At 33.5% G+C, this 23,160-nt stretch overlaps 3 protein-coding genes across 5 annotated transcripts in view; 1 reads left to right on the forward strand and 2 right to left on the reverse strand.

Moving 5' to 3' along the window:
* The window catches only part of LOC109543176 (neuroendocrine convertase 1), a 34,232-nt gene that overhangs the window by 637 nt on the left and 10,435 nt on the right, over positions 1-23,160 (forward strand). The gene's annotated exons all lie outside the window — the stretch shown is intronic.
* LOC109543177 (odorant receptor 49b) lies at positions 624-21,668 on the reverse strand. 3 transcript variants are annotated; one of them, XM_019912751.2, is made up of 10 exons: positions 21,395-21,668; positions 21,304-21,336; positions 20,028-20,218; positions 3,817-4,063; positions 3,476-3,763; positions 2,802-3,015; positions 2,651-2,750; positions 2,497-2,601; positions 2,287-2,442; positions 624-788 (listed from the first exon to the last, which is right to left on the reverse strand). In XM_019912751.2, exons 3-10 carry the CDS (start codon positions 20,187-20,189, stop codon positions 732-734), a joined length of 1,329 nt encoding a protein of 442 aa, XP_019768310.1. In that variant the 5' UTR covers positions 20,190-20,218; positions 21,304-21,336; positions 21,395-21,668; the 3' UTR covers positions 624-731. The 3 variants fall into 3 exon arrangements, with proteins under 3 accessions (XP_019768310.1, XP_048523993.1, XP_048523994.1); XM_048668036.1 differs by lacking the exon at positions 21,304-21,336; XM_048668037.1 differs by having other exon boundaries at positions 21,304-21,406.
* LOC109543178 (RNA-binding protein squid) lies at positions 9,711-11,281 on the reverse strand. The gene has a single exon (XM_019912754.2). It carries the CDS (start codon positions 11,167-11,169, stop codon positions 10,315-10,317), a length of 855 nt encoding a protein of 284 aa, XP_019768313.1. The 5' UTR covers positions 11,170-11,281; the 3' UTR covers positions 9,711-10,314.

Below are 23,160 nucleotides of genomic sequence, written 5' to 3' on the forward strand. Positions count from 1 at the left end.
TATGTATATCAGAAATACACCCGGAAGTTGTTGTGTATCGATAGGCATATACCAAAAACAAACATACCCGACTGTTCATTAATGGGCGATAGGCGAAGAAAACGCTTGTAACATTTTCATATTGAGCATATGGCCCAATATTTACACACTTTTATCTAGTAATGATGTTGATAAATTATTTATGAAGGCATAGGTTGGACGTCAGAGCAAACCTGAGCTGGAATTTTTGCAGTGACAAAGATAACAGGGGTTTATTGGAATTGGGCCGCGAAAATAACAATATATTTAATGAATATGAGAATGGCTAAAATGAAAGTAATTAAAATTTATTGACGCTTTCCAGAGCTTAATTTGAAATACGCCTCTGTTTAGAAACGAACTATGATCAGTAGATAATTTACTTCTATTAGATAATAAATAGTTTGATGCATTGATTAAAAGACATGAAAGAAGTACTTTTAAAATAAATTGCAAAAGTATTAAAGGGTTACTACTCACGTTAAACTCACGAAAACGTTTAAAGCGATAAAAAAATTGACTTGAGACTGGTAAACCGCTCCCAACGTATATTCCCAACTTCTCAACTGATGTTTTAAAAGTAAAGTTTCGAAATAAAACAACTGTTCAGCTTGCTCGTGTAATTTCTGCAAAATCTGAGATTTGTCTACAACTAAAATGGTGACTTTTTACTCCAATTTCATTGTAATCGTTTCGGCTCTAGATGGTATGCCTTAATCGGTTCCAGCGCTTTGGAATAAAGTGAAATAAGAAAATGATCCTTTGATAACCTGAAAAATGTATATTAATTTACGTACATGTACCTACTCTATTTCTCTAACGAGTGCATATTTTAATCAATTTTCTGTATAATACAGAAATTATTACATAGTGTAATTGTAAAAAACCAAGGGATCAAAACTAACGTTTTTGGCTTTTTAAACGTGAATTTTTCAGTAGGTGTTTTGAAGCTGCAAAATATAATTTCAGAATAAGTCACTTTGCCCACGCTAATACAGATGAGTCTCGATTTAAATGTATTTGGAATATTCCTTAAAAACCAAAAAAAATACGACTATCGAATGTTTGTGTATAGATAATTATCTAGGCATTTGTGGAACCTTGTTTAAGTAAGAAAAAGTCCCACTTTTTTGTCGTAGAATGTGCAGTTTGAATATTTCACACTATTTTTCAAATACTTTATAGTACGTATATAAAAATAGTAAGAAATAATTTATACAATAACGTGCGCTCTTACCGCTCAAAAAAAAACACCCTAAACAGACCATATTTCATTGTAAAAGTTGCCTTAAATTGTAATCGTAAAAATTTCATCTGATAATTGAATAAGTGATACTAACTGGATTATATGAAAAGTAAATTTTTAAAAGGTATGAAAAAATCGTCTATTTTCAATAAACTTAGTGAATAACTTGAAATTCCCTGGTTGATTTAGGAATTTGTTAGTGAACCGTTTAAATGCGCATTTAAAACAATTACTTGAACAATTTTGTTGAAATTTCAACATATGTTCTTTGAAGTTCAAAATAAAACTTCCTTAAAAGTCATTTAAAAAATTAATAAACACAATCGAATAGACTTCAGCCTTTACTGATTATTATTTTAGAGTTCAAACAATGAATTGAAACTCAGTGCCTAAAAAGGAAATTATGGAAAGCAGTTAAATACACGAAACCATTTAAACTTTATTTCAATCAACCGCTTCGATTATTCTTCACTTTGGCGTTAAAAGAATAGTTTTTAGATGCATTTTCCGAATAGAAAAGGAAAAAATGAGTTCACTATACACGGAACAATTTTATTTAAAATTAGTTTGAAAGAGTGTGAAAGTAATATAGCCTATAAGCAGTGTAATTTTTAGCTTTTTTAATGAAAAATCATGTATATTGCTTATTTCTTTAGTCCAGGAATCCAAATACTTTTTGGAAAATAATCATTTTAATTCGTAGACAGAAATTATCAAATTATGTTTGAGACGGCAAAAAAGAAATAAATTATCGTATAATGGCAATTTATACAGAAGGAAGAATTTAGTTAAAAATTAAAACATTCTAACTTATTATTACAATGAAGGGAACGAAAATGCCAAGCCTCAAGCAAAAAGGTGAATTAAATTAAAAACCATCAGTTACTTCTTAAGAAAAATTATTGAAACGAAGATGGTTCGATAATTTTTTGATAAATACTGAAAAATCTTATTCAGACAATGGAAACCCGAGCATGTGCAATTCTACAATTTCAATAAAAGTCCTGCAGCATGATACTTACACTCAAAAGGGTTGTAAGAGCCAGCGGAGTAAACTTTCCAATAGAAACATACAAAGGCCTTTGCAATCGCGCCATTGTTAACAGCATGGACTTTTTAAATCTTTCACTGCTACTGAACCAGTCACTACTGTATATCGAATATGGTATTGCGGAGCTCTGAAAACTACCTTTTGAAGGTAAACTTCCTAAAAACATTACAAAACTACTTACTGCAAGTGTAATCTCGTTTCCAAACCAACAATAGACGGTTAATTGCGACAAAACTGCAGAAAAGTATTCTAGTTGTGAATAAAAAATCGGTGTTGTTGGTTTTACCTAAGTTCATAAAAATTACTACAGTTCATCAAGTATCAGAAGTCCTTACCCTTGCAGCTACAAATAGGCATGAAGCGAATATTAAGAGGGAGGCTATAGTTTGAAGCAGTGTAAGAAATGTGAAAATACTTTCTATATCATTGCCTACTCTGAAAAATAACAAATTATGATAAAAAGCAGCACCAATTTGCGCCACTTACTCCAACAGTAGATAGAGATGCTTGGTACAATGGGTGAGCTCATTGTACATTTCATTTTCCAGTAAAGGGTTATCAGCGTCATACAAAGAACTGGAATCGACTTTCATCTGCAGTCGTTTTACGCACCTTTTTCTGATTGTTCTTAAAGCGTCTCCCAGAATATTCAATTGAGTGGCCAGAAGATTAAGCAAAATTACAAACACCGAGTCAAATGCTTAAATGAAAAACAAACTGCATGTATGTATGTATCTGTCTGGGTCTGTGACCGCTAAGAACAGAAAGATGGTGATCCAAAAATTGGCATTTTATGAAAAGCTTCTTGCGCCAAAAATGGAGAATGTGATATCGCCCGTTTAAATGATTCCATGAAAAAATATTCAATTGAAAATAGTGGATCAGCCAAAAAATGGTATATAATTCATAAAACCCCATACCAAAAAATAAATTTGAAAATTATGCCCGTTTACAAACACTTACTTAGGTATACGAGTTTATTCCCGACACAATGTCGAATAAATTTTTAATTCTTTCAACTAAACTCTGTAGATAAAATGGTGAATGTTCCGTAAAAACCTCTCAAAACAAAAAATGCTAAACGCGCTTATAAACGCTTCAAAAATAATCATTTTTCACTTCAAAAATTCAAAAATAATCAAAGTTTATACTCTACATACTGGCAATATAACTGGCGTAAATATCCAAAGACAAGTCCATATAGAACAATAAGTAATGGCAACTACTTGGGCTGCTAACATCAAATGGATAGTAGAAATAATACGGTACGAAAGTTTCGCAAGTGGTATTGCCAAGAAAATTCCCATTTGCCGTATATTTGTACATCATTGAGGCGGCACTAATGTGAGCTGAGATGCCCACAAAATTGTAAAGTGCAAAAATAAACGTCGATATAATTATTATAAAGAGTTTTTCCTTTCTCATCTTCAAGCCAGGCTGAAAATCATCTAGAAAACTCTACTTTAAATATTTACTTTTCAACTAAGTAAACTCGCCTTACCAATACCCACATACTCGAACTGAACATCTCGCAGCTTGTTTTTCACCTGCTCAATTTCATCTCGTTTGTGAATTAAAATCCAAAACTTAACCATCCCTACTAAATGAGTAAACATCATTCCAATCTCACTCAGCACGGTGGTCAGCTCGGTTAAACTCTTTCTGAACGTAATAATTTCGGAAATGATAAACATTATAGCGATTATGATCAACGTATAGCTATATAAAGAATAGGCAAATCGCAAGATCTGAAAGAAATTACAATTTTATAGCAATTGAATAGTTTCCCACGATACATTATAAATTATTATTATGATTATAAAATCAAATAAGGGTTTTTTGTTTGCTGTCTTTTTACATTTTTGTACAAGTTTTGGGACAAAATATATACTGCGATGAAGTAAGACTGAGTCGATTTCTCTGATACGATTCAAAACAAAATTAGCACGATTCTGTAACCGCGTTAGCAAGAGAGCATAAACTATGGACATTAAAGGCAAAACTAAAAATAAAGGGGTTTGCCTATGCAAATTTTAGTTTAGATGATCAAATAATATTTTTAAATTTCAATATACAGGGTGTTCGCAAAATGCGTTAGTAATTTTTTAAGGGTGATTCTACAGGCTAAAATAATAGTAGTAAGTTATGTACTGAAAATTCGAAATCGGAATATTTTCCTAGTTAGGGCTCATCAAACTTTTTTTTTCATTTTAATTTTGACCTATTCTGAACAGTTCTTCGCGAATTAAATTGAAAATCGGTACAGTTTTAATGTTAATAAATGTTAGGTCTCGAATGGTCTGAAAAATATGTCGAATAGGAAAATGAAAAGAAAAAAGCGAAGTTTGATGAGCTGTAACTCGGGAAACTTGCCGATTTAGAATTTTTGCTACATGACTTACTATTATTTCAGCCTGTAGGATCATCTTTAAAAAATTCGAAACGTATTTTGCGAACACCCTGTATAAGAATTGCTTCACAAATGTTTCGCTGCAAAGTTACATCAAATTAAGATTATAGAAATGTTTGTGCTTTTTTATAACTTTAACAGTGTTCATCATTACGTAAAGATTTTGATGATCAAAAGCACATTTTGATGATGAAATTTGACATTATTAACCACTGGTAAAACAAAGAACTAAAGAAATACTCAATGTTTATTTTAAGAATTTCATACATTTATAAAATACATACTTAATATTTATTTATAATACACTACTGAGTCCTATTTAGCAGCTCAAATCAAGTATTTTGCGCTGCTAGACTTTTCATCATAAAAATGTTTTTACCGGAAGGTGGTTGATCGGTACGACAGAAATAAGAGTCTTTTTGTTTCCAGAATTGAAAAACCAATTAAGACGCATTTTTTGTTCTTCAAAAAATCAATGGGAGTTCGATTTTTTTATTGAAAATATCCAATAACATGTTGGTATGGACGAAACTGGTAAAATTAACAAAAATAAAATAATTGAAAGTCTTCAATCTTCACTACCCACAAAGTTTCATTAAAATGAATAAAACCGTTTTGCAGCTTCTTTTCAAGTGAGGTTTGACGCCTAGTATACCTTTTGGGGACCAATGTATATTTGGATTTTTCCGTATTCCGACAAGGTCTATTTACCCTTGAATTCTGAGACACTGTACAAAAGGGCCCGTCTTTTTAGTTAAAAATATTTGTTGGTTGAACAAATTAAGAAATTCCGAAAACAATAAAGGATAAGGCAAACATACCTGAGCTAACTCTGCATTTATTAATGCAAAAAAGTTCCCCATTCCCACTTATATGCGGCTAGAATTCCGAATAGAGCAAACGATACCGAAAATATTTTCCGAAAAAAATGTCCAAGTCTTTAAGGAACAAAGTTTGTAAGAAGGGTTTTTTGTTTAAATTTCAAGAATTTCCTCTCTGTTTTCCTACTTGATAATCGCATATCGAATAGTTCATTAATATTTTAATCAATTATTGTGCTGTGGCTAGAATGTTTGTCAGGGTGTTTCCTCATAAGTTGTCACCCCCTAGATCGATTACATATTTCAAAAAAATTGTGAAAGAGACCAACACAAAAGTAGGTCAATTTTACATAATTTTTTTAAATCTGAATTTAAAATAAAAATATGTCTTAAAATAAAAAGTCGCTTTTTTTAAATGAAACACCCTATATATTTTTGGACAGGTCGATTGGATTTTGTTTCCTGATTTCAAAAATACATAGATATACAGGGTGTTCCGTAAATATGTTAAAATATTTTAACAGCGTGGTCTCCTAGTTATTTTAGAGGCGGAGGAGGTCTCATTTTTTAAATATTTGATCTGCAAAATTGCGAAAAATATTAGTTTTTGTTGTTTTTCTTCAAATCGGTTAAACATAGAATCTTCAATTTTGGTATACATTATAAGCTAATTGAGTGCCATTCTATGGTAGCGTTTTGTAGTTCAGTTTACTTTTATACAGGGTAGAAATGTGGAACCCTAAGTTTTGTTTTGTTCAGAACCTTTTTCTGTGCACCTAAACTTTTATCAACATATTTTTTTTAATTACTACAAGTTATTTATCAACTTTTTTATGTCTTATTGTTTTGTCCTAAGACCACTAGTTTGCCCGCAAAAAAATTAAATCGATTCGGCTTGATCAAAACTTTCCAAGCCGTCGGATTGGGAGGTCAAGAAGCTCCTATAAACTCGCCTCCTAGATCTCCCGATCTAAACGCGCTTGATTTTTACTTCTCGGGCCATTTAAAAAATACTGTATATTCAACAGAAGTGAATACAATCGGAGAACTTCAGGAAAGAATATTTAATATTTCTAACGAAATGAGAACCTCAGTGCAAACTTAACGGTTTGTAAATTTCAATTTCATTAAAATACTGCGATTATGCCAAGAATGTCAAAGTGACCAATTTTAACAGCTACTAAGTTAACATTAGAATGGATATTTAAATTTAATTTTGTTTATTTATATCGTTGCGCATATTGTTGCCATGTTATTATTTAAGTACAATTTATTCAAACTTAATAATTGTAATCTCAACCAAAATACACAATTCAGAAAAATAATTTAGGTTGTTAGTAATCAACTAATAATGCGTACCAAAATATGAAAAAGTTATTAGATTTAAAAAAAATAACTTTATTACTTACACATTTTGCGAACGGCAAAGTAACGATTTTATTTTTTGCGGACAAACTAGTGGTCTTAGGAAAAAACAACAAGAGATAGAAAAGTTGGCAAAAACTAGTAGTAATTAACAAAATTATGTCGAGAAAAGTTCAAGTGCACACAAAAAAGCTCTGAACAAAACAAAAGTAGAGGTTCCACATTTCTACCCTGTATAAAATCAAACTGAACCACGAAACACTACCATAGAATGGCACAATTAGCTTATAATGTATACCAAAGTTGAAGATTCTTTGTTTAGCCGCTTTAAAGAAAAACAACAAAAACTAATATTTTTCGTCATTTTGGAGATCAAATATCTCAACAAAACCTCAAATTAAAAAAATTATCAGGAAAAACCCCTTCTAAAATGACTAGGAGAACACGCTGTTAAAATATTTTAACATATTTACGGAACACCTTGTATATTTTGGGATATATTTCTATATTAGGTTTTAAAAATTATGAATAGCAACAAATCAAAGTCGCCTTCGAATGGTACAAGGCTTCACCCCATGACGATCTTTTTTTTAAGAAAATACGGATATCTGGATATGACGAGCGAGTGCTATCCAATGGCCCCCAAATAGCCCCGACCTAACGTCTCTTCATTCTTTTCTCTGGGGTTATTTAAAGAATATTGTGTATGAGAGTCTAGTTAGACGACTCAAAATAGTGGATGCAATTAACGATATTAATATTTATGATAACCAATATAGGTATTCAAAACGTTATCGATAAAATTCAAGTACATTATAGAGCATGTCTACCGTTAAACGAATCATACAAAATCAGTGATGATTTTGTGATTTATTGATGTGACTTTTATAGTAGCAATAAATTCCGTTATGTTGTTTTTCTACAGTTTTTGTGTCATTTCAGACTATTAAATCAAGCGCGTTTAGATCGGGAGATCTAGGAGGCGAGTTTATAGGAGCTTCTTGACGTCTCCCAATCCGACGGATTGGAAAGTTTTGATCAAGCCGAAACGATTTCATTTTTTTGCGGGCAAACTATTGGTCTTAGGACAAAACAATAAGGGATAAAGAATTTGTAGTAATTAAAAAAATATGTTGATAAAAGTTTAGGTGCACAGAAAAAAGTTCTGAACAAAATAAAAGTAAGGGTTCCACATTTCTACCCTGTATAAAAGTAAACTGAACTACAAAACACTACCATAGAATTGCACTCAATTAGCTTATAATGTATACCAAAATTGAAGATTCTATGTTTAACGGTTTTAAAGAAAAACAACAAAAAATAATATTTTTCGCAATTTTGGAGATCAAATATTTCAAAAATGAGACCTGAAATTAAAAAAATTCTCAAGGAGACCCCCTCTAAAATGACTAGGAGAACACGCTGTTAAAATATTTTAACATATTTACRGARCACCCTGTATATCTRTGTATTTTYGAAATMAGGAAACAAAATCCAATCGACCTGTCCAAAAATATATAGGRTGTTTCATTTAAAAAAGAGAAAAAAAAACTATTTTTATTTWAAKACTAGAGATTTAAAAAAATTATGTAAAATTAACCTACTTTTGTGTTGRTCACATTCACAATTTTTTTTAAATATGTAATCGATCTARGGGGGTGACAACTTATSAGGAARCACCCTGACATACATTCTAGCCACAGCACAAAAATTGATTACAATTTTAATGAACAGTTCTATTGGATATGCGATTATCAAGTAGCAATACAGAGAGGAAATTCTTGAAATTTAAATAACAAAAAACCCTTCTTACAAACTTTGTTCCTTAAAGACTCGAACATTTTTTTCGGAAAATATTTTCGGTTATATAAACATTTAAAACATCATACAGGAAAAACGGCTAATACTAAAATCATGAAATAAAATCCCATCGAGGTTGTTTCATTAAAAAAAGACGGTACAATTTTACAACACAACAAAAATAAACGATCTAGGCGGTATTAACTTATGAGGAAACACCCTGTACCACAAAAAATGCATTTGCATATTAACAGTGAAAATAAGATGTAACAGCATTTTATTCTTCACATCACTTCTAAAATCATAAAATACTGGCAACGAATGAGGCATCAAGAAGAAGTACCTATTTGAAATAGTGGAAAAATACAAAATAACAAACCGCGCCATCGGGTATGCGCTTGTTCGTCCCCCAGTGTACTTGAAATGTATGAATCACCTTCAAACAAACAGCTGGAATAGAAAATTTCAATTAGATCAATTAGAGTAAACGCATTTTGACATTGAACACCTCCAAACACTCATCACTATTTTAATGATGTTACATTTTGGCAGTAATTAGAAATGTGACTTGATTTGTTTTCGACGGACAAAAATTATCGACTCGAAACAATAGAAAATGCCCTTTACAGATCTGGAATTTGATAATTTTTCAATAATTGGCTGAAATTCAATATTTGATTAACCAATAAATGTCCTTCAGTGCGTAACCTTTACCTGAAATCAATCAGAAACCCGGCCAAAAATATTAGCATGTGTGAACAACCTTTCGTAATGACGCCAATGCCGCCATTTTGTCGTCTGCGTGAGAAACACGTGGTGGTCGACGAACGTTTGAATGAAACCAATTTTTCCTAAAGTAAAAAACCATTTTTGAGAACGTGATAGAATTTTGGTGTCGGATAGCATTCAATGCCTTACAAATAAATGACAAATTGTGTAGATTTTGGCGGCAAAAACTTACCTGTATGAACCAGTCTCATAATAAAACACCATGACAGGTTGTTTATACTATAATTTATTTAAAAAATTATTTACTCATGGTAGCAAAATAATGGCTACTAATACCTAATTTGTCCAGTCGTAGAAAATCACCTTCTACAATACCTACACGTTTCCTTTTAGTTTTTTATGCATTTTTCCATTTTTTTAGGTTTTTCTTTTATATAATAAAAGATCTTCATTTCTCACTATATGTTAGAGGTAGCTTTTACCATACATAATATAATAAATTATGTAAGTTTAATGTAAAAATGAAAAGAGAGATGAGAGTTTTTTAGAGAGATTATTTATTAATTACATTATAATGAAAATAAAAAGTATTGTAATTTTTGAACAACTTGCATCATTCTATGTGAAGAAACATAAACAGTGACAGAATTCGGAACAATAAAATGCACTTGAAAATTTACAAAAATATTCTTAATTACTTTTACGGATTGTTACAAAACAATATAAAACGAACTATATTTAGCATTCTGGTTTTAGAAATATCAGAATTTTTCAGTTGTGGAAGAGATATCCTTAGTCCTTACGAGCACAACATGTGCAATGATGCACAAAACATTCTCACACATTTTCTCCTAAAACCTATTATTACGATGGATTAATAGGGCTGGTGCCTTTGGCCCCCTCGGCCGCCGCCACCTCCGCGTCCTCCACGACCGCCACCACCACGGCCACCTCCATAGCCTCCTCCACTCGGTCCGTAGCTAGAGTCCATACCATAACCACCGCCGTAGCCGCCTCCATAGTAATCGTAACCGCCACCACCACCTCCGTTGTATCCATTATCGTATCCACCGCCATATCCGTAATCATTCCAGCCACCCTGGCCGCCCCAACCACCTCCCCATCCTCCTTGGCCGCCTCTTCCTCCACGACCACCTCCACGTCCTCCCCAACCTCCACGACCCATCATGTTGTTGGGTTGAGTGGCCGCCTTTTTAACGTCGACTTGCTTGTCTTTAATGGTCTGTTTAGGTTTCTTGAGCAACTCTCTTACAATGGCGTCATTTTCAAAGGTAATAAAGCAGAACCCTTTTCGCTGATTTTTCGTCTTGTCAAAGGGCATTTCCACTTGCGTGATACTTCCGAATTGGGAGAAATAGGTCTTGATGTCGTCATCAGTGAGATCGGGCGTGATGCCGCCAACAAAAATTTTCCCGGGTTTAGCTTTGGCTTTCTTAGCATCTACCGTTTTACCGTTAATCACGTGTTCTTTTTGGCTCAAGACTTGATCAACAATTTCCGCGGAATTGAATAACACGAAAGCGAACCCTTTGGACTTACCCGTCTGTGGGTTAACTTTAATGGTCACGTTTTGTATGACGCCGAATTGGCCGAAATACTCTTGCAGCTCTTTCTCGGTCGTTTCTAGGGTCAGACCACCGACAAAAAGTTTCTTGTCTTCATCTTGGCCTGGCTTGATAGCCCCAGCGCCGTTTTGTGTATTATCCATAATGATTTTCACCACTTTTTCTGACTTAAAACACTAGAAGAAACACTTACGATGCTACCAAGCTTTCAGCGTCACTGTCAAATGGCCGACCGGCAACGTGAAACGAAATAATGCCGGCTTGGGTTCTCCCTCTCCTCAGATCCGCTGTCAATTTTTCGGGCGGGATGTTTAAAATCCGCAATACTTTTCTGCTATTTTACTTGCTATGCCATCAGATAAATCCCAAGATACTGTAACAACCATGTATTTAAACCCTCGTTTAGGCATCGGGTTTGGATTTATCCGGATAATAAGCCTAGAAACTAATTATTTCATGGAAAACTCAGTCGCACTGGCTTGAGTAGGTAACATAGTAATCTGCATTTGAAGGATGCGATGAAAGCGCCAACCGGATTTAGTCGATACAGGTCAGGACCGGGACAGGAAAGATACTAAAATCGTTTGAAAAATTGGAAAAAACTGAGGATTTTCGGCATTTCTTATACATTTTTGCATCTGTAGTCAAATGTCTGCTAAGGGAGATTAAAATCGAAATTTGAAATTTACTTCAGTTTGGAAGGCAGAAATTTTTAAACTGGAAAACCCAGTTGAATAAAAATAAGGCACTTTGAGAGCGGTATTTATTAAGCGGACACCGAGCAGAATTCCGGGCGGTGTTTAAGAAACTTTCGGCCTCTTTAGAATAAAGTAGCTTCTAAAGATTGCGAAAATTCTAAAGTGCTTTTCGTCTGCAATTTTTTAGAGCTGCGAGCACAGTTCAATAAAAACATCCTTTTTGAGAGCGAGCTTTACTAAGCTGCAAACGACCAGAATTCCTCGCGATGTTTATGAAACTTTCGGAATCTTTAGATTGAAATATTTCTTCTAAAGATTAAGTGAATTCCATATTCCTTGTTCCATAATTTCGATAATGCGAATTTTTTAACGCGAGAGCGCAGTTGAATAATTTTCGAACCAATTTTGAGGCCGACGTTTACTAAACCAGCTAGCAACGGTCAGAATTCTAGGCGAGGTCTATAAAACTTTCGGAAACTTTAAGATGAAATAAAAATCTTCTAAAGATGGTGAAAAATTCCAATTGATGTCTTCCTTGGTTTCGTAGATGTGAATTATTAAAGCGAAAGCGCAGTTGAATGAAAACATCCATTTTGAGAACGATGTTTATTAAACTGGCAACAATCAGGATTCTTGCTGATTTCAATTAAACTTCCGCCACCTTTAACCTCAAGTGTCTTCTAAAGATGGTAAAAATTTCAAATCGCTATTTACTCCAGTTTCGGAGATACGAACATCTAAACGAGGAAACGCCGTTAAGCAACAACATATATTGTAATCGGAAGATTTTATAAAAATGTATGCATAGTTAGACAGAGTCGAGCTCTTCTAAATAATTTTGAAATTTTTATAATGCTACTTGCTTTAGTTTGGAAGATTAAATTTTTTCAGAAGAGAGCGCAGTCGAATAAAATCCTTCATTTAGAGACCAGTGTTTACCAAGCTGTTATTGATCAGGATTCCGGGCCATTTTTATGAAGTTTTAAGCATCTGTAGAATCAAGCGCTTCCTAAAGGTAGGGAAAATTTCAACTTGCCAGCTGCGTTAATTTAAAAACATTTTAACAGTGACTTTCAACATCTTTAGAGCGAAGTAGCTTTTACAGTCGTTAAAACTTTCAACATCATATCTGAGCTAGTTTACAAGATGCAAATTTTTTAAAGAGAGAGCGCCGTTCTGTAATAACATTCATTTGGAGATTTGGTTATCAAACTTTGAGCATCTTTAGCATCCAATAATGACAATCGCCAAAAATTGTAAAGTGCCAGAAACCTGATTTCGGACCATATCGACATCGGCAGTAAAAAATAAAGCATCTGACCAACAGGCGGACCAACAGTTCATATTTTTGGAAATACAACGCATCGAAAGTTAATACCTAATTTATTTTGTTTGGTGCCATTATTCTGCTAATATCTAGGTCTAATTTAATTTGCTTTTTTACACTGTATGTATTCTGAGAAATTTAATTTACTGTCTGAAAGGCATTTTATATATTTAATCAACTTAATTTGTGTTATTGGAAGAGGAAGGTTTTGGATGTACTAGGCGACAAAAGTCGGGTTAAAAACAGAAATAAAAATTTGTTTTAGACGCTTTAGACTCTCCGACGAGCATAATTTCGCATCAGACATTTTTTGGGTCAGAAACTTGAATCCAGTAACATTTTGAAAGCACATCTTTTTTATGATCGAGTTATAAGAATTATTCATGACCAAACTTGTAATTCTACAAGAAAGTTATTAGTTGAGTATGAATTTTTAACTACCAAATCGTGCACTTATCAATTAGCAGTTTTTTTTTACTTTTCGCGTTTACTTAATTTTCATCTATTTTAACATCCTTACACACATTAATTTTGCGTCCTCAGCTTTAAGTGTTCAGCGCACTGTTTCAGAGCAAATTTTTGAATTTACTACTTCAAGTCTGAGATACTTTTTAGATTTAATTTATACCAAAAAATATTGATTGCAGGTAATATAGGCTCAGAGCTTTTCTTATATCTAATTGCAAAACTTCATTTTATTGTTTTTAATTTATTTGCTTCGTCATGTAAATCGGAAGCCGAAGTTTGTAAAATAAGATATATTGCTAAAGCAAATACAAAATTGGTTGGTTTAAAACTTCCCTTGAGAAATTTGTCGAATAACCATAACTTATATAATAAAGTGCGTATACAAAATGTTTCATGAGAAAAGAACTTATTTTATGTGCGAAAGCAACCTTAATTTTGATTAGTTGACAATCCATCGACCAAAACTGTTTTGATTCGTTCGATAATCTAATTTAAAAATTCAAAAAGAAAGATTGTTCGCTTTTTTGCTTTCTACTTAATTTCAGATTGCACATGAAATATTAGATAAAATGGGATTACAAAATGTAACAAATTTATATATTTTAAAGAAATTGATGAAGACTGATTGAGAAGAAGATTGATATATTTTAGCAAAAATTTTTATGGGTATACGAATACTTCCGAATTATTTAAAATACAAATCGTTCGTTTAGATCTAAAACTGACCAGGTGCAAAATGTCGTATTTATGTTTGGTTTGGCAAAAACGGACAAAGTCCTCCAAGGCCACACAAATAGATGCACTAAAATATGTTTTTAATGACAGAGTTTCCAAACGGATTCTCAGATAATTTTCGGCTCGGTTTAAAAGTGCATCTACCAACAATTTTTATTTTAGATTTGGACCGGTTTAACTTTAAGCCCACGAAATGTTAGGCGTTATTAAAAACTATGATACAATTATTTTCTCTAACTTTAGAGAATGCTAATCGAGCCAATTTTGGAAACAATTAAATGGGAAGAACCGTTTCGATTAGAGCAGATAAAAACCGAGATTGGTGTCTTAGTAAAATGATGAATGAATGATAAAAATTTAACATTTTCGAATATATTATTACTTGTACTTATAGAATCCAAAAAAGCGGCGAGTAGGTATTGATATTGCGCACACATGTTTATAAAAACTTTTTCCATATTTTGTTGAGCGGAATTTCCTCGACGATTTTGTCACTTAAAATCTGAAACTGCTTGCGCAATTTCCATTAAAAAATTATAAAACTAAACTGTGTTTCTTCAAGCTGTGATTGTGTGATCAACTCCAAAATATAGGTTTAAGGGCCCCACATTCATATAATTTTTTTTCTAGTATCGTAATGAAGAAAAAATTATAAAATGTTCCTGAATTCACAACTTTTGCACTAGATAGAAATCCTCGACGCCTATCTGATTAACAAAATTTAGTTAAGTGGTCTCTAATATAATAAAGTACATATTGTTACAGAGTAGAACTAATTAGCATATAACGAGAAACAGTTCCAAAGCATTGACCTATAGAAAAATTACTATTACTAGTCTATTCTTTACAGTAAGCCCCAGAAGTTATGTCTAAATTAATTGAAAATTTAATAAACTGTTTTTTTTTTTGGAAAAACGCAGATACCCGTCAATTTTTCTAATTTGTATATGCGATTTATTTTACCAAATTTATTTGTACAGGATGGTCCATAAATAAGTTACGACCATCAAATTACTTTTTTCATATGGAAGCTAAAGAAAATTATTTAGCGTGCGCTATTACTTACGCAGTGCAAGACAATTTTAAAGGTACATTTTCTCGAAAACGGTTTATTCTAGAGAGACGTGACAAATAAACCTTTTTTGCGTAATTTTCAAAAAACGGCGAAAAAAATCAATTGTAACAATATGTAATTAATTAATTATGTAAAAAAGTATTAATTGTAGTGTGTCCTGTATCCACAGGATACATATTAAAAACGAATCCTCGTTTCCATTGAAATTTTGCAAAAGTGTTATAAGGACTTGCGACACTCATTTTTACTGTAGGGTTGCCTCGTTAAGTGTTGTTTGCACCTTTTTCGACCCCTTTTATATTGCAATAATTAATTTCCTCGTATTGATCAGTTAGTAATCTATTGTTTTTATTTAAACCAACTCATATTTTCTCGACAGTCCCTCGTAAAAAAGTAACATAAAACGACCGTCCCTTGGGCGGAATTACAATATTTAGAGCGTTGGCAGTTAACCCCCGTCCACACAAGCTGGGGGCGGCGTCGCGACGTCCATCTTACTTGAACGACGCGCGGCTTTTCCGGACGTCGCCGTCGGTCAGTTTCACGCCGCGAAAACCGCCAATCGTTAGCAGGAATACAGGAATGGAAACAAGGCGAGGAAAATCTTGCGCTCCCCAAATGTAAATCAATAAAGCCGATCAACGGAAAATAGACGCCGGCGTCCGACTTTCCACCAAAAGCTGCGGGCGGCGCTATTGGAAAAACTTAAGAAGCCTTGCTCGTTTACACATTAATCAGCCCGCAGGTTCATAAAAATGTATTTTTTTCATAGCAAAAATCGCGAAATTTTCGAAAAATGCTGGGCAATCTTAGCAGTTGTCCCAAGAACGGTTTGAGGCTCTAAATGCGTTTATTCAGGTCAAAAATTAATTTATTTCTGGATGGCTTTATCAATAAGCACCTAAAATGTTGACGATACAAATGAGGGGGTTTTGTGAAACTGGATGTAGACAATGAAATGTTGCCCGAACCGGAGTCAGGCCCGCAGAAAGTGCAGCTGGTTTCAATTGTGTGCTTAACTTGATATCCCAACACACCCACCCTAAAACTGGGGTGAATATTCCCTATTCTAGCGGGGTCAATAACATCGCATCAGAGAATCATTCCTGTGAAATGCGATTTTCTCTGTACCTACGGCCTGAGGCTTTTTCAGAGGCTTACGTTTTACTTTTGAATGCATTAGTCTATTATACCGTCGATTTTTTAAATATTAACTTTAAAAATTAGTTTGCTTGATCATTTTTTTTCAATTTTTTTATTGGGACTTTGTACCCTTCAACTCGTAAATAATTTAATTTGGCTATCAAAGGCACGTCTGATTATATACACGGTGTTTTGAAATTAAATTTAGCAGGAATCACAGAAACACTGGTTAAGTAAAGTTGTTTTGAATGCTGAAAATTACTGAAGGTACAAGGATTTAATGCTATTCAATGATGCTGATGGGTTTTTGGCGAAATTCAGGTCAAATTTAACTCAAAATCGGACAGCCATATCAATGGTATATACAGGGTGATTCCGCACTAAAATATTGTTAAAAACATTACGGCTTATCTATTAAGTGAATTTTATTAAAATTTGTCAAATTAATTATAGATGAATTTTCTTCGATTTCTTGTTCTATAATCTGCAAAAGTCTACAGTGTTTTGTTTTATTGTGCATAACTTCCATATCAATTATGAAAGTTCCACGAACTTTTCTTTTTAATCTCCACCAGTTTCCTTTAACAAATTTATGATTACATAACTTTTGTTTAAATTTAATGTCGATTAATAGATTGGGTCGACAGAACTGATTCACAGATTTTCAACAAAGAAACGGAGTTTTTTTGGTGGAAACGGAGGATTTGCAAAATACTAAATTAAACATTCCCATTGCCGGTATTACACAACGCACTTTTCTCCGATTTTGGTGCAATTTCAGTAAAACCAGTTTTAGTAATTTTCTTTATTAATTTGCTAAACTTATTGCATGCAAAAGTGATTTTCAACGTCTGAAACACACTAAAAAATAGCCTTTCCTCTAATTGCTTGTTACTTTACTTCGGAAATTGTTACACAATTCTTGCAATCCGCAATAAATCGTACAATTTATCGGTCGCATCCCGATTTCGCGCTTTGCGTTCACATCTGGCGACCTTCGGTAATTGGCCCAATTTAGTGGCCAATAAATCGGGGAAAAGTAGGTAGTGTAAAATTTCTCTCYCTCTCAATTTTTCAAAAATCCCCTTAAATGCAATTTCGCCTRTTTTAAATCACCCTGTATTTGGTAGYTTATTAAWTATAAATGGCAAYATTTCSYWWTMCCAACCATAACTRTTCTGAAACTGAAAACTGCACGGAAATAAATTAATATTAACATACTTAAAGCRACCCTCTATRTRAAGTCGTTGGAAGCTTAAAGTGTCCACGTTTTAAAAATAATATTCAGTGTAAAGTCGGCATTTCATCAGCTCAAAATTTCCTGTTTTTAGGTGAAAACTCGAAGCTTTGCGACTTGGGAAAAAACTTAAAAAATTCGACATCACTGTTAAAGTTGCAAGCTTTAACAGGGTCGAAGAGTACCAACATTTCATATTCAATTTATAGTACAATTCAACTTGAAGAGATTGCRAGTTCAAAGTTGACTTGCACATGAACAGGAAAAACAAATTTCGAAACGAAAATCARTTTTCCAGGATTTTAGACCGTCTTGATTTAGATCTAAGTAGCGACTGGCRTCTTCAGRGTTGGYTCGCTYAAAAGCTTACACTTACTRRTTCTATTATMTGATAATAKTTTTGCTACCAAATTTYGAGATATATTTTTTTTTAATCCAAATTTTCTGAAMTYCAAAAAACGCATTGGATGCTTTCGTATGGCGAAYTCCATGTCAATTAATTTMKATAACAAAATGCATTTYATGAGTTGCCTGYMTGACACATGCCTGCATATACCGGGTGTTTGTTAATAATGTYCGATATTTAACAGAGCGATTCCTCCGGTACTTAATAYAARAGTCCATARATGCATGGGTCTTACTTATTTGGACTAGAGGGTGTTAAWAAAGGAATTAAATTTTTGCCCGAAATAATTCTTGATCAAATAYCGAAATTTSGGCGAAACTTGGTATTCGAGGGTTTCGTAACATAAAAAACTTAAATTTTATTTCGTTTAGTTTTGCGTYTCAATGGTAMAGATAAGTTGGAAAAATAACAAGTGTGGAACARCACGTTCWATTAWTTGCCGACGTTTCGATTTCTATCGAGGGCTTTYYCAGGTCTCAAATTATGTGTGAAGTGAACGTTGTGTCTATGAAAATKAATGCTAGTGAATGAATCCGCAGGGACCGCAGGGACCGCAGGGCAAGGCCCCATTTATTTTTTAAATTTATTATTTAACTATAGTATAAGTAATTAAYAATAGTTATGCTGGAGTCAACTGTGATGGGAATTTATTTYYTGCTAAAAAATATGATACAAGCATACACGAAAAAGTTATGACCCTTTCTCCACCTACCAAACGCCCAAAATTTCRCTTAAATATCGACATTACTTCACAAATTACTACATTTACACTTTGTAGCTCGATAAGTAAAGCCATACAAGCCTGTCTATATGGATTTTTTGTAAAAACACTCGGTATAGAAAAACTAGCAAAAAATCAAATAGAAAGTCAATGTTTCCACTCTTAAATTGCCGATGCAGGACGTCTTCTGGTGCAGTTTTCCGGTTATTATTTCAGGGATGAAATTTCGCCTTCATATGGGCAAAATAAAAATTGCTTCGGTAAAGAATCTTGGACAAAATTCAGTCAATGGATCAAAAACCACGCAACTCTTGCCCGTTTGGTTCTAGTTAAAAAGCGCAGTTTTGCAAAGAAATCCACTTCAAGCCAGATATTTTTTTCGGTAAATGAAAAGTGATGAGTAACTGAAACAGACTTGTTATCCGTTCTGAAGCCATACGATGTGTTACGGTTAAAATAATGGGGGCCCCATATCGGTTTTGAATCAAGTACACACGGGCACGTGCCATTGCGTGGGGAAATATGTCTATTTTTAGGGTTGGCTCGTGCTGAAAACCGATTTGTAATTACAGAAAAAAATATCTCTAATGTGTGCTGCAAGCCTGGTTAAAGGCGTCCGCAATTCGGAAGCGCGGCGGTTTTCTCCGTCGCGACGCCGACGCCGGCACCGCCGCAGCTCTTCAACCTAATTTCGTGTAATGAATAAACAGCAGAGCGACTAATTAGACACTTTGTTGTTAAATTGAAAATTTTAAATCATGCAAACATACTAAATCTTAATGCAAATATGTACAAAGGGCACTAAACTTTAAAAAAATGTGCGTTTTTTTATTAAGTAAGAAAAGCTGCTGCTTCAGCCGTTCTCTCGAGCTTAAGATCGTTTCCTTTAAGCAATTAACTCCCAGTGTTACAAAAGCAATGCAAAGTCACACGTGGAAACAGTTTTCTTGACAAAATTTTCAAAAACAACTCAGTTTTAAGCACAGCAGCGTACTTAAAGCTGCTGTCCTGATGGTAAGCGTCGAAATTTTCGCACTAGCGACGTCCGACGCCCCGGTGTTTAGCGTTCAGATGGATCGCGAGACTTTTGTGTGAATTTTCTTAAAGGAAAGGTTTCTAATGTTTGAAACACGTGATTTTTATTAAGCAATTTTCACATTTCTAGTAATTATTAGGCACTGTTCTACTCACCCAAGATCTATTTTTGCTGAGTTTAGCTTGACCACAAAGAAAAGAAATCCTGTCGATTGCGGAATATAAATTCTTCGGGTAGTCGGTGCCCTTTGAATCTGGAATATCCAGACTGGGAAGTCTAAGTCTCACTTTAGTTAATGCTGGTCCAAGTGTATCCATATTATTTGAAATCGTCGGTAATCAAGATTCTACAACGGTCTAACTTTGAGGGCGAAGAAAATTTAAATGGGACAAAAATTCGAAAATACTGCACATTTTAGGACATTAATAGGGCGGTGCGGTTTTTTCGAAATTCTCATGTCATTAAGTAGAATCAAGTCATTAGAGTAATAACTTAATTTTGTCATAGTTATTTGTATTTTTATTATTGATAGACTATTCAATCAAAGCCCAATTAAATTAAATAGAAAAGTAGGCCAAAGACGGTAAGTATCAGCCAAAGACCCAAAGTAAACTGATTTTTTAAAAGCCAGAAATTGTTCACTTACTTGCTTTTTAACTGAAACCTAACTGTAAGTTATACTAGCCATTTATATGGCAGCTATAAAGAATCATTCAATAGGAAATATACCTATCTACAAGCAATTTGTTTGAATTTAAATTCATTAAAGTAATATTTGTTTAAAGGGACTATCGGAAAACGCCGCTTTTAGAACAAGAACTATGAACAAACTTTTTTATATTTGCTGGTGGAAGTTGGAAAAATCAACAAGAACTTTTTCTGCGATGAAATGAACCTAACAAAAATTGACGATGAATAGAGGCAAAATTTTCAACTAATTGGTAACCCAAATAGAAAAATTATTTTGTTTGTCCTAGACTGTTTCAGGGGCTTTTTCCAAGTTTCACTTCGGTGAAAATCGACGCTTTTTATCAGGACTACAGAATGAGTTTCAGGTGAACCAGCTGGCTTATTGGCACGCGTCTAACACCCTCCAAAAATAAACCATGCCAGCATGTGTGTTTTACACTTTTCGTATACAATGTAATTTCTCCTGGTGATCAATAATCAAATCGCGGAGCCCGAGCGCCGAAAAAACAACGAAAATATGTGTGAAAGAAAAGGATAAAGTGGGGCTTTCATGTGATAATCCATATGCAACAGACTCGTGCCAGACATTTGATGCAGCTGTCTCTTCAGCTGCTAGTGTTGCGGGAAAAGTTACTTTGAAAACGCTTTGCAAAATGCGTGTAGGACTGGATCTTGCGGTATTTCGCAGCTTTTTCGAATAACTTTTAAACCCATTTTTTGGCGATGAAAAATATACTCCACCTGTGAAAGCTATGTTGCGCACTTCCAATAAGCCTAAATTAAATGGAAAGTTTTGGTCAAAAGCCATTGTAAAAACTACATTCGCCCCTACCTTGGTAGTACTAGTACCTTCACTTCTTAGGTAAAATTCCAGTATGATTCCTGTTAAATATACGTCTTTTACAGAAATGCATACAAAACAGTTGCTAGGTGGAACACAGGCGTTCTAAACGGCGGTTTGAAACATCAGGATAAATCTACAGTTAATAGATAATATATTGCTTCTAATTACCCACTTTACATACCAATTTAAGCTTCTAGCAAAGCTTCAATTAGGGGCGGTTGCAGTTTTACCGTACCTGATTTGCAAATGGACAAATAGACAATCAAAATGAGGAAACTTAATTACCTGGATATTAATAAGTAATTAAACTTCATTTAAACTTCGTTTTACATTATTCGAATTGGTTTGCAGTTACGAAATTGTAAACATGTGCAATTTTGAAAAGTTTATATCTAATTAATAATAGAACATATAATTGAAACATATTAGTTGTATCGGCCATCAAAACCACACTAATTACTGTCCTTCGGTAGGGGGACACGAAGCAATTGCAGCTGTAATTATTAGCTTGAGGAACTGAGATTTAATAACAGTGTGCTTCATTTGTATTGAAATTCAATCGGGGAAAATTACAGTTTGGATGTCCATTTACTATCCCAAAGGACTTAAAATGATACAAAGAGATCAAAGAAAATGTGAAGCTTAAACATTTTTATTTAAATGGAGTATTTCTTCGTGCTCAAACTGCTCAATTGTAACTTGTTTTAAGTTGATTTTTCAACTATCCATTTGTTAGATTTTAAAATGCTCGGGTTTTTTCTTCATTCGAACAAAGATGTTCTAAGCCACGAATTTCGATTAATTCTTTTACTTTTCTAAAGACTTGTTTAGCTCTAAAAAACTAGGAAATGGGACATATTTTGCAGAAAAGTTCAATTATTTAAACATGTCTATTTTTAATGTTTCGTAATCTGACAGGAATTTCTCTTTTGTAAAAATATTTCGCAAAATATAATCAAAACTTCATTTACAAGTCATATTCATGAAAAACGTTTATGATCGTCTTAATCCGTGGGTTTTCTAGCATTAGAAAAGAGGGAAGTCGACGGCCTGCACTTGCATTTTTAAACCTCAAGTTAGCTTTTCGATTTAGTAAAATTATCTTATTTTAGCTTATGTGCTTCAGATAATCTTTGGGAATTTTCGTTGCGTGTGAGAAATGTTTCACAAAACATCTGGCCAATGAAATTTGAGTGGAAAATTTACCAAATCAAAGAAATTCCTCGGCTTATGCCTGGGAACCCACATTAAAATCCCAATTTATTCACCTAAACGCCAAAAGTACCAAGTAAATAATACGATTTTGCATACGCCTTAAGATTAATGAAAAGCATCTAACTTGAAGTCCTCTCAAGCGTCCTGTAGCCGAAACATTGATAACAACATCCACTAAGGACAACCAAAATGCACCACTAAATGTTTTTATTTAAAAACATAAAAAATTGCTGTCCTAATTGACTTTAGGTAGATAAAACATATAGGTATACAAAAGATCATTTCTTTGGTCTTCCTTCCATGTAAATTAGTTACTAAATATTGTTTTATTACTTAAAAAATAAAACATTACATTTTATCTTTTGCTCCAATAGGCGTATTTTTTATTGTCATAAGTTTGCAAAATTATCCGACTACCTAGTTACTTGCGAACGTAGGAATGAACGAACGTAGAAATTCTCTTAAATAAAACAAAAAGCAGAAAGACCGATTGGGTCGATAGCCTTTTTCTGTAGGAAGCAAAGATTATTTATATATAT

This window comes from Dendroctonus ponderosae, unplaced genomic scaffold (genome assembly GCF_020466585.1).
Source record: "Dendroctonus ponderosae isolate FM_Combo_2020 unplaced genomic scaffold, Dpon_F_20191213v2 Dpon_F_20191213_7, whole genome shotgun sequence".
Classification (NCBI taxonomy): domain Eukaryota; kingdom Metazoa; phylum Arthropoda; class Insecta; order Coleoptera; family Curculionidae; genus Dendroctonus; species Dendroctonus ponderosae.

What these genes read in the sequence shown, in the direction of transcription:
- LOC109543178 (XM_019912754.2), bottom strand. Translation starts at nt 11,169, where the DNA reads ATGGATAATACACAAAACGGCGCTGGGGCTATCAAGCCAGGCCAAGAT.
- LOC109543177 (XM_048668036.1), bottom strand. Translation starts at nt 20,189, where the DNA reads ATGGATACACTTGGACCAGCATTAACTAAAGTGAGACTTAGACTTCCC. An exon ending in TCAGCAAAAATAGATCTTGG is followed by an intron (nt 4,064 to 20,027) that starts GTGAGTAGAACA and finishes AATTTCTTTCAG; the next exon opens with ATCTTGCGATTTGCCTATTC. An exon ending in GTTCGAGTATGTGGGTATTG is followed by an intron (nt 3,764 to 3,816) that starts GTAAGGCGAGTT and finishes AGAGTTTTCTAG; the next exon opens with ATGATTTTCAGCCTGGCTTG.